General features: G+C 42.2%; 1 protein-coding gene across 4 annotated transcripts in view; it reads left to right on the top strand.

Moving 5' to 3' along the window:
• The first annotated feature begins 8,074 nt into the window (after nucleotides 1-8,074).
• Nucleotides 8,075-12,214, top strand: part of FNIP1 (folliculin interacting protein 1) — a 93,879-nt gene continuing 89,739 nt past the window's right edge. For all 4 annotated transcript variants that reach the window (XM_050962542.1, XM_050962540.1, XM_050962544.1 and 1 more), the window contains exon 1: nucleotides 8,075-8,284. In XM_050962542.1, the coding sequence (XP_050818499.1) occupies nucleotides 8,196-8,284 (89 nt within the window). In that variant the 5' untranslated portion in view covers nucleotides 8,075-8,195. The remainder of the gene's footprint in view (nucleotides 8,285-12,214) is intronic.

Raw genomic sequence — 12,214 nt, 5'->3', positions numbered from 1 at the left:
AGACAGCTTGCACAAGTACCTCAGTCCTGTTCCACGGCATCTTATATGATCATTCTGAACAGAGACTAGTTAGTTTATCGTGGTGCTCTTGCCATGTGGAAGAATATCTACTGAAAGTCTACATGAAATACCATATTGGAGCCTGACCTTGGAAACCCCTACTCATGCAAGTAATCCCACTGAAGCCTATCAATAGGACTAAGTAAAGGCTACTCACTTAAGAGTTTACAGGTTGAAGCTTTAGAGCTGCAATCTTGCAAGCAGTATACACGTGCATAAAATTCAGCACATGAGTAATTGTATTGACTAGGCAGGGTATTAATACTACCATACTCTGACTCTTGTGAAACTACTCACATGCTTACATTTTAATACATGTTTGCAAGATGGGCACCTAGTTGTTTTACCTTTGATCTAAGACATTTTCTAATTCTGCAATAAGTTTCCAGATACTATTGCTCAGTTTTGACAGGGAGGGAGTGGTATTTGCCTAAAACAAAAGTAAGGTGATTAATTCGGAAGGAGTCAAAGGTAATTAGGTACCCACATTCCATTGACTTTCAATCTGATTTGAATACCGGCTACCTTAGACTCCTTTAGAAATTCCTACCCTACGGGAGCACATCCTAGGTTTCTTAAAGAACCACAGACAAAGTTGCAACCACTTGCAAACCTGGAAAGAATAATCTGAAAGAAAAGGGATGGAAGTGCTCAACCTACATCAGTGGGTCGCAAGTCTTGGTCTTCCACTGGCCACTCTTCTGTACCACAAAGCAGCTACACAACTTAGCATAATTCATTTTAATTTCCTTAGACAAATAGTACAGCTACCTTTTTTGCTATGCTAGCTAGCTGTCCTATATGGCCTAAATCTTTAACATTAGACTGCCTCTTAATATCACTAGCTTCCCCTTATGAATCCATCAACCAAGGATAGATTTTTACCCTTATGTATTTAAACATAGGTGTGGTGCATTTAACCCATTGTACATTCACTTCAGTCCTATGTAATGAGATGATTAGCTAGATTGCATTCTTTAATACACATGATGAGTTTAAAAACCCTAATGTAAAGCATTCACATATTCAGTAACTCATCATTGTTGCAGTGAGTGCTGCTGTCGGTTTCTTTTATAATACTGTAAAAATTTGCTCTGGGATTAATTATCTTGGCCATATTACATTCTGAATCAAGTTGTATGTTCCCAGTAGAACTTCCTAAAAGGTAGGTTTTATAAACAAAATAGAAGTTTTTTTCCCCACTAACACTCTAAAGGCCACCCAGCCTCCTTGATACTTTCCAAAACACACAATCCAACAAGGTCACTGTTTTATGAGATTCCCCTCTGCTGCCTCCTGGAACGGTTCTCCACTGTTGACACAAACACAGTGACATACTTTGAATGACATGCTTCTGATTTCATCCAGGAATCTACACCATGCAGCTTCAGTGTTAATTTAAACTTTATATTGCATACGATATAGTAAAGGCTTACATTTGTTCTTGACAAAAGTCCTTATTTTAAGTTACAAAATTGATTCTTTTGTGCCTTGGACGTAACTGGGCTCAGGGAGTAGGGTATGTAGAGCAGTTCCCATTAGGCTATGTGTATGTCCCCCTTTTTGTCCCCTTCTATGCACTTTGGGCATCCACCAACATTTCAGCAGAAGCTGGCCCCATCAGGATTATTTGATGTGCACTGTATGTAGGGGAAAGAGAGAAGTCTAATGGTATTTCCTGATGGCTTCAGAAGAAGGCTCCTTATTTCCCCTCTCCTCCAGGGCTGTGCAAAGGTGAGCATTCACCTGATTTGCAGGTTAGATTATCAGTCCCACTGATTTAGTCCGTAGATTACTAAAGATGCTGAATGCTTCAAATACCATGGGTAAGAGGCTTTTAGAATACAATTTCCCCCATGCACCTTTCTTTTATTATTAGAAAGGTTGACTTGGCTACCCACAGATTTTTCTGATATTGATGACAACCACTGGCTGTCCCTTCAGATTAGAATCTGTCTGTACACATACAGATCCTGCTGTTTAAATTATTAAAACATTGTGTGACTTTCTAAACCTCTTAGTTTATATCCCATGTCATTAGTTTCTTGAAAATCAGAATTTCTTTGGATTCTCAAAGCCAAGCATAACTTTTTTACCTATGTCCAACTTTAACCAGTAAAGTTTAGGGCCTGATCCTACTCTCATTGAAGTCATTTCAGTTGCAACTCTTTGACTTCAAAGGATGTATAATTAGGCCCCGAGTCTGTTATAAAGGTTATAGCATAACACTGAAAATCTTTGGCCATTATATACAGTATTAGAGTGTGTTCATATTTGGTAAACCAATTGGTAAATCACTGTAACAAGAAATTGTTCCTAATACCATTATTGCCAGATATCATAAGGTTTTGCTTTGGTCACTGTTACACTTAAACTTCAGAGCCCCTGGAAGGGTTTGGTTTTTTTTTTTTTTTCTTTTTCTTCATGCTGTATATCTGACTTATAAGTTTCTTTTGTTAATACCTGCATCATCTTAAATTTAATTTTCATGATATAAGATCATCTCTATGCCAATCACTTTAAAAGTGAAGCAAATAAGAATGAGACAGTGTTGGGATAACTAAGTCTAGAAATAGCATAACATAAAACTAAAGAGAATTACCAAGTACCTGAATTCTTACGCATATGAGTAAAATTACTCACATGGCTAGATGTTTGTAGGATTGGGTGCTAACATCATCTTGTCCCCCACACAGCTATGCTTTTTAAATCATTTTCATCTGACCCTGACAAATGCTACTAAATGTTTTACTTGGTATAATTAATTATCAGTCTAGCTCCTCTTTTGCCCCAGGAAGAAAATTCTATTCATGTTGAGGCCACAACAGCAACCAGTCTTGCTCTGGTTTTATTGCCAGTTAGGCATTTTCCCACGTTTTGAGTCTAGGCAGAAAAATGACTGCATAAAATTTCACTGGAAATGGAAAATGGCTCCACAGTATTAGTGGGGAAAGGTTATAGGTCACAGTCAGTCACATGTATAATGCCTAAGGGCCCAAATGTGCAGGCAGCTCTCACAGGAGCAGTCCTTGTTCACTGAAGTCAGGAGGCCTTCTCCCTGAAAAAATTTAGGCCAATATATATCTTTGGAGGATTTTAACTGTCATTTCAGATGAACCATAGCCTATGTAAGAACTACACAAGAATTATTTATTTTAATCACTGAAATATGTAATATAGATACATGTTTGGTAGAGAGATTTGACTTAGCAATTAGATTTTTAAATAGAATTTGCAAGCAAGACAATTATTTTATTAAGTTTTTAAAAGTAATTTACAGATGGGTGCTTTTGATTTTAAGTGCTTCCAATTTAAGGGGGAAAATACTTGATGTCTCCTGTGTATATGTATGTGTAGATATACACATACATGTGCTTGTTTATTTCATACAGTCTTTGTGAGTCATTGATACATGCAATAAACTTTAGAGCGTGTGCAAATGAATTTTTGTCATTTCCTAGTCTCTGAAGGCTGGGTCTGTTGTAGACCCCAAATCTGTAAAGCATCAGCTCCCATTGACTTCAATGGGCTTTGGATCAGATCTCAGGCAGAGGAGGAAATATCCATTTTTAAAGAACAGCATCAATTGAAAGTCTATTCAATCTCAAAAAATGAATTAAAAGTTGTCCCAGATACAACTGTGAAACCATTACAGAATTAAGGAACAGTATTTCCATTTAAAGAATTCTCTCCCTATTTTGCTGTGTGAAAAATTCATATAAACAACAGGGGAAACTAAGGCTCCTTATCTTAGAAAGGCTTTGGGGCACAGAACTCTTTCCACATATAGCCCTCTTGAAGTATACACATAGGGCTGTATGTGGGGCAAGGTGCAGTCTGCAAAGAGGTCCTCCTTCTGGACTTGGGGTATGTCTACAATACAGGATTATTCCGATTTTACATAAACCGGTTTTGTGAAACAGATTGTATAAAGTCGAGTGCACGTGGCCACACTAAGCACATTAATTCGGCTGTGTGCGTCCATGTACTGAGGCTAGCATCGATTTTCGGAGTGTTGCACTGTGGGTAGCTATCCCATAGCCATCTCACAGTTCCCGCAGTCTCCCCCGCCCATTGGAATTCTGGGTTGAGATCCCAATGCAAAAGCAGTGTCGCGGGTGATTCTGGGTAAATGTCGTCACTCAATCCTTTCTCAGTGAAAGCAACAGCAGACAAGCATTTTGTGCCCTTTTTTCCCTGGATTGCCCTGGCAGATGCCATAGCATAGCAACCATGGAGCCTGTTTTGCCTTTTGTCACTGTCACCGTATGTGTACTGGATGCTGCTGATGGACATGGTACTGCAGTGCTACACAGCAGCATTCATTTGCCTTTGCAAGGTAGCAGAGACGGTTACCATCCCTATTGCACCATCTGCCATGCCATTGTAAACTGGCAATGAGACAATGGTTATCACTCGTTCTGTACCGTCTGCTGTTGTCATGGGTGCTCCTGGCTGGCCTCGCTGAGGTCGGCCGAGGGCACATGGACAAAACTGGGAATGACTCCCTGGGTCATTCCCTCCTTTATGTTTTGTCTAAAAATAGAGTCAGTCCTGCCTAGAATGTGGGGCAAGTGTACTAGAGAACTAGAGAGCACAGCCGCTCCGTGTCAGAGCCCCAGAGATCCCGCAGAAATGATGAGCTGCCATGCCATTCTAGGGGGTGCCCCTGCAACAACCCCACCCGTTGCTTCCTTCCTCCCCCAACCCTCCTGGGCTACCGTGGCAGTGTTCCCCCATTTGTGTGATGAAGTAATAAAGAATATAGGAATAAGAAACACTGACTTTTTAGTGAGATAAAATGAGGGGGAGGCAGCCTCCAGCTGCTATGATAGTCCAGGCAGGACATTAAAGGGTGCGGGGGGAGAGGAGCCCAGCCTCCCACTGCTATGATAGTCCAGGCAGTACAGAGTCTTTTCTTTAGACATGAAAGGGGGAAGCTGATGGAGCTCAGCCTCCAGTTGCTATGATGAAGACGGTTACCAGCCGTTCTGTACCATCTGCCGGGAATGACCAGGAGCACTCATGGGCTGCTGCTGATGATAGATAGCAGTCATATTGTACTAACTGCCACTGGGAAGAGGATGCTGGTGTTCAGTGCTGCAGCACCCCATCTACCAGCAGCATGCAGTAGACATAGGGTGACATTGAAGAAAGGCGAGAAACGTTTTTTTTTCCCTTTTCTTTCGGGGGGGGGAGGGTGTAAATTGACGACATATACCCTGAAACACCCAGGAAAATGTTTTTGACCCTTCAGGCATTGGGAGCTCAGCCAAGAATGCAAATGCTTTTCGGAGACTGCGGGGACTGGGGGATAGCTGGAGTCCTCAGTAGCCCCTCCCTCCATGAGGGTCCGTTTGATTCTTTGGCTTTCCATTACACTTGTCACACAGCACTGTGCTGTGGACTCTATCATAGCCTGGAGATTTTTTTCAAATGCTTTGTCATTTCATCTTCTGTAACGGAGCTCTGATAGAACAGATTTGTCTCCCCATACAGCGATCAGATCCAGTATCTCCCGTACGGTCCATGCTGGAGCTCTTTTTGGATTTGGGACTGCATCGCCACCCATGCTGATCAGAGCTCAAGGCTGGGCAAACAGGAAATTAAATTCAAAAGTTTGCGGGGCTTTTCCTGTCTACCTGGCCAGTACATCCGAGTTCAAATTGCTTTCCAAAGCGGTCACAATGGTGCACTGTGGGGTACTGCCCAGAGGAAAATACCGTTGATTTGCGGCCACACTAACTCTAATCCGACATGGCAATACCGATTTCAGCGCTACTCCTCTCATCGGGGAGGAGTACAGAAATTGGTTTAAAGAGCCCTTTATATTGATATAAAGGGCCTCGTTGTGTGGACGGGTGCAGGGTTAAATCGGTTTAACACTGCTAAATTCAGTTTAAATGCGTAGTGTAGACATATCTGACTATACATAAACTACGAAAAAGAAACCAAGGTTTCTCTCATTGCTTTCACTGCAGTTACCTAAAGAGGTTATAAAAGTGCATATTGAAGGGTAATTAAGGCCCCGGTCACAATAATAGAATATAATTTAAAAACTCATTCTTTGAGTGTTACTAAAATAAATTGCTTAGATTAATTCAGATACACACACTCTCTTAATAATCTTACATGTTGTTTTACTTCACTTGCTTTGGAGAATTAAATGAGGTGAGTTTCACTTTAATTAGTTTTTATTTAACTTTGTTTTCTAGTTCTGCATCTATACAATGCTGCAATGTTTGCATTGTAGACACTGATGAGGAATCCTAAGATCCACCCAAATATTGTTGGCCTTTAGTTAAATTGTTAAAAATTGTTCTACATTATTTAAACATGTTTCCATGAGGTATTTACTAATATATTATGCAGAAACCTCTAGCTTCTTTTAATTTTTGTAAAACCTGGATTTTAGGCTAATCCGGGGTACTTGCTCTAACTATATTTTCTTTCTGTTTGCAGTGTTGTTATAGCTGTGTTGGTCCCACAATATTAGAGAGACAAGATGAATGAAATAATCTCTGTTCTTGGGCCAGCTTTTCAATTTTATCAACAAAAGTTGGTCCAATAAAAGTTACTACCTCATCCACCCTGTCTGTTTTTTTCCTGATACATTACTTTGTTGTTACCACTTTAATACTAGTTGGTAGTATTGATGTTTGTTTACAAGCTGAAGCTTCCTCTTCATGCAAATCTCCTTCACCTTCCTTCCCCTGGTATTGCATAGCCTGAACCGCCCACGTGCGTCAACACCACTTTTGCTTTCATTCATCTCCCTGCACTGTGGGAGGATCTCTTAAATCTCTAAATAGCAACTCCCTGTGAACCAAAGGAAGAAAAGATAAAAAGTTGGATCAGCCTGGAGCCTCCTGTTTGTTGTACCCAAGTCCACAATTCCCATTGCCTAAATAAAGAACGAGTCCAGTTACTGTTCTAAACCTGGCCAATTTCTGGTCCCAGCCTCCCTAATTCTACCACATAAGAGCATATATACCATCTCTCTCTTTCTTACACCCAAACAAACAAAACCCCACTGGTCCCTGACGTAGCAAGGTCTAGCAATGCTGGAAATATGTCCATTTGGCAGCTGGATCCTGCCAGGTTCTGGCCTTCCACAAATTCCACTGCCTAAACAGAAATCCTGGTTAGCCACTCTTGTTGCATCTGAGTACCCAGGAATAGTACCATCAAAATAGAGAACAAGTGGCACTTCTAGTAGTGGAAGAAGAAATTTTGGCTCCCAGTAAATCCTGGTAGAAGAAAGTTGCAACGACTCTGTTTCAGCTGCATCCTGCTGGAGTTGGTGTATTTATGCCTGCAGCCCTTCCTCCCCCGTTTTACCAATACACGCAGTACAGATGCAGTTTCTCCGGGTCCACCAGAATAATCCAGAGCCAACTGGAAAATGGGGATGTTTCCTAATGTGCTGATACGATTGGGTGGGCTATTCAGAGGCTAGAGCCCAGTGTTTTACGTAGTTGGGGTATACGAGGATCGATTGTTGCACCTGGAGCCTATTCTCTATTGAGGCAGGGGGTTCATTTATTTATTTATTGGAGGAGCAGCAAAAATTGGGATCCGACTGCCTGTCCTGGACGTCTGAAGCACCCGTGGCTCCGAGACACACCAGGGCCTAGGGGGTCTTTGATGGGAGAGGGATGTGAGTGAATCAGGGGGAGCCTGGCTGGGTCCGAAAGGGGCTAGGTGCAGGATGGAGGTTTTTGCAACGCTGTTGCAATGGGATCCGGGCGGCCCCGGCGTTATAATCGGTGCCCTAGGAGAGGTTACGTTTATTCTGCATTTAGCCAGTGGGAGCTGGGGCCAAACACAAACAGGATCCATCCAGCTCTCCCGCTGCCCTACCAAACCCCAGCCGGGCTGCCGGAGCACGTGGTGCTGGGGCTTCAGCCACTCAGCTGTGCACGGCCCCGGAGAAACCCCTCCCGGGCCCGCCTCCCTGCGATCCTCCTCTTCGGGCAGCTCCAAGTGACTAATTTTTGTCATATGACTGTGACACCAAATGGAGTCGGGTTCGCGGAACTAGCTGCCTGCCGGAGGAGTTCGCTGCTCCAGCCCCAGCGCCTCCGCTGGGTGGAGGGAGAGAGAAGGAGGCTGGGGGAGCAGCGCGCCCCAAAATGCCACCCACCCTGTTTCAGAAGCTCTTCAACAAGAAGTACGGGCTGATTTCCCCTGCCCGGGACTCCAGGGAGGAGTGTGTCTTCAGGTAAGGCGGGGGGAGCCCTTTCCCCTGTCTCGCCCCTGCTCCCCAGCTTGGGCCAGTGTGTTACCTTTTAGCCTGTTTGTAACCCCCCTTTCCCCCCTGCCAAGGAAGAGTCCAGAGAGGAGGGGGTCGGGGGGGTCTCATTCCCTTTCTGATTGTGCGCGCTCTGAAGACTCTCGTGTGCACGATTCGATACGCTGCTGATTTGGCTCCTGGGCCCCTTGCAGCCCCCCTCCCCCGTTTGACACACATGTAGTTTGCATGTCTTCTTTCTCTTCCTCCCCACCCGCTTTCCCAAGAGAGCCCCGGGGGTGGAGAGGTTTCTTGGCCTGGGTTCCTCCGGCCACACAATAAGCTAGACGGAAACCCCTGATGTGCGTTTAGCAATGCACTAGGAGGACGCATGCAACATTGTTTCTCCGGAGAGCTTTCCTCGTAAAGGTGCCCTCGGTGTGCTCTCCTCTTGCGGCGCCCCTTGGGGACACCAGCCCTCCGAGCCCGCCGCTCTGCAGGGAAGCTCATTTTCATCGCCGTCCTGCTTGTAAAAAGTTGCGGAGCAGAAGCAGCCCCTTGGTTAACGCCCCCCAAGATGAGCTGCTTTCTCCGATCGGGTTGTGACTCTTCCTTTCGGTGTGGATTGGGGTCTCTTCTCCCTTCCCTGTCCCCAAATTCGTCCCCCCCCCTTTTCCCCGCCTTTGATGCGTCTAAAGCCCCTTTTTTAAAAAACGCCATTCTTTTGGCTTTCCCGAAGTTGGGAAACGGTTGCTATCTGGCAAGAGCGACCTTAAAAAACAGTCAGAGAGAAGAGCAAATGCGAAATGTGTGGCTGCCAACAGACGTGTAGGGTTACTCCTGAAATCTGTCATGATCTAACCACAACAGAACTGAATCCATCAAAGGGTGCCAAACTCAACACGTCAAGAAAAAGAAAAACGCTTGCCCCCCAAGAATGTTCCTCCCTCTTCACCTCTTACAATTAAATGTTTCCGTTTGACCTGGCTGTATGTGTAATTCCCTCAGTATTTCTGAAATCCTAACAGTCTGTGGTTTTTGTTGTTGTTGTCTGGAGAAAGCAGATCCCTAGAGGTCCATGGACTCTTGTCTGGTATAAGAACTTGAGTTTGCCGTTTTGCAGTTGTTTATGAAGGCTCCAGTGAAAAGTGAAAAATCAGGGACCAGAACTACTCTTTTTTGGCAGTTTTCCCATGTTGTGACCTATAAACATTTTAAAAATAAAGTTTTAAAAGGTTGACCTCGGAAAAGGTATTTTAGGTGTCTATAAAATAATAATAGTAATAGATACACAGAATAGTACCTACCTAGTAGATTTCTGTAGTGCTAATCAGCTTCCAGTCACAGTTGGAGTAGCAAAAATCTGGTCTAGTTGGAAACTATTAATTTAAAACGCAATCATGATTTTGTTACTAAAATGTAAATGATACTTTCTTTGCATTTATTGGCATGAATAGCATAATCTGGCAATATTGATATTTTAAATTTGACTACTTGGAACCTCTCTTCATTTAATATTTTGAATATCTTTTCAAGTTTCATTGCATGTTGTAACAGCAAAAGTATAGCCCTAGGGCTGCCCTCTGGAATGGTATATCTGTTGATCAACGTTTCTTTGGTTGAGACTGTCACTGCAAGCATCCGGGGCGGTAATTAGTTAACACACTCATTATTCTCTCAACATAGCCATTTTCTCAGCATACTGATTAATCTTCTGTGTTCTTAGGAAGTCAGTGAGAACTTTTGGAAATAACCTAGAATCCAGTGTTATAAATGTTGGAATACACCTTTAACAAAGTTTGTTTATAGCTGCCAAAACACCTTCATTTCATTTTCCTGCTGAGTGGTTCATTTTTTTACTGACACACTGGACAGTCCACAGTTCCTCTGTAATAGATGCATGTGTGTTTTCTAGATCACTTTAATATCTTGCGTCTCACTCTCATGACTGGGAGAGGGCTCAAGGGCTGTTCTAGCCAATTATATCGTACCTGTTTCTCATGCTGCTAAGACACTTCTTAATGATAATCTTCTACTGAGGATTTGGTGTATAACTCAACAGGTGCGTTCCACACACTTGGGGATAATCTGAGGATTGTTTGTTGTAAGGAAGAAAAAAATTAGTATATCATCCTCCAACGTCTTTTTTTCTCCTTTAACACAGAATATTGTGTGCCAGAACTGGACATGTATTTTTCCAATTACTGTTTTTTTCCTGTAGTACAATTAAGATATTTTCATATGCTGAATCTATTAGTGGTCATATTCAGATTTTTAAGTTTTTATTTCTAAAATATAGCTAAATGAGACACTGTTAATAAAAAGGTGTCTTCCTAACCTTCCATTAATATTATATTTTGCTAAACTGAATTTTCCAATGATAAAACTGAATAACAGGCCTATGTAAGGTACCATGCTAAAGTTAATAATCAGCATAATAGTTGTATTCTTATAAAGGAAAGTGAAAGTGCATTCAACCCTTGGAGTGTGCACAGAATTCCTTTAAAGCCATAAAGGTAGGAAACAGGTATTTTACTTTAAATAAGGCCCTGCCTGAGTTCCAAATACTGCATGAGTGCGGAATCAGACTCATATTTCATGAAAGGAAACCAAACTTCTCATAGGATCTGGGCCAGCCTGCTAGTAGCTGGTAAGCACTTAAAAGTCCAGTGCATCCTCCAAATGTTTGTTGTGTGTTGATATGAAATTCAAAGGAGAGGGAGGATGGTCTTGTGGTTAAAACACTGGCTTCTCTTTATAAGACCTGAATATTATTATTATTTTGCCACAGACTTCCTTTATGCAAGTTGCTTAATTTCTCTCTGCCTCAGCTTCCCTATCTGTAAAATGGGTATAATTCTTAGCAAAGAAGGGCATGTGGTGATGAACTTGTCTGTGAAGCTTTGGAAGAATGTGCTATAGAAGGACAAAGTATTTATTAAAATATTAGGGATGAGATTTTAAAGAATCGGTGCTTAAGTTAGGCACATAGGGCATTATCTTGCATCACTGAACTCAAGGATACCATTGCCATTGATCTCAATGGGAACAGGATCAGAGCCCTAAATCCTTACTGAGCTTCCTAAGTAAGTGGCCTAGTTTTTTAAAGAACCCACCAGTTTCATTTTTGAAAAATTGGGTCACGTATTTAAAGGGAAAAAAAAGTGTTGGTCTATGTATCTGGACTTATTGCCTTCTTTGAGGCAACAGTTATTGCTCCGCGGGCATTTAAAAACAAAGCTGCAACCAACTGTTAAATAGAACATTTTAGAGCAATTGTCATGCAAGGGTATGGAACTGAGTAACTGACATATGAGTGATATCAAGGTAACTTGGTGCAAGTTACTCATTCTTCCCTGACTATGAATACATTTTGCATTTGAGTCATGCTAGCAAAATTGTTATGAAAATTTACCAGAAGAGGCACAAATTCTACTGAATTTACAATACTTTAATGAAAGCAATATTTTACTTGCTCGTTCCCCCCGCAAATTTATTTACCATGAGCGTGTGGAGTCTTGCAAGGCAGAATCAAGTCAGGCTATGGGAAATCCATCAGGAATGAGTGCTGATTAAATTAGCAGTTCCAGAGTTTTATGATTGATGATGTGGCACTCCCTAAATTAGTAGATTAGGGCCCAATCCTTCAAACATTCCCACACATGTTCAACATTATTTACACAAGTAGTCTTATTGAAATCAATTAGAGTAGCGATGTGGAATGCAGCTAATGTTGGTACGTTGATTACTTGTGTGAGTACTACTTGCAGTGTTTGTACAATATGGTTTCAATCCGAGGACCCAGTTGTGCACGAAATGGAGGAGTAAAATTTTTAGCAGAAGCCATGAAGAAGATTCTGATGTCTTCCTCTTTAACTGCAATATAGCAAGGTTTCTCCTTAGAGAAGTAGCTGCTTTGCC

This window comes from Gopherus flavomarginatus, chromosome 7 (assembly GCF_025201925.1).
Source record: "Gopherus flavomarginatus isolate rGopFla2 chromosome 7, rGopFla2.mat.asm, whole genome shotgun sequence".
Taxonomy (NCBI): domain Eukaryota; kingdom Metazoa; phylum Chordata; order Testudines; family Testudinidae; genus Gopherus; species Gopherus flavomarginatus.
This window is presented reverse-complemented; position numbering and strand designations above follow the sequence as displayed.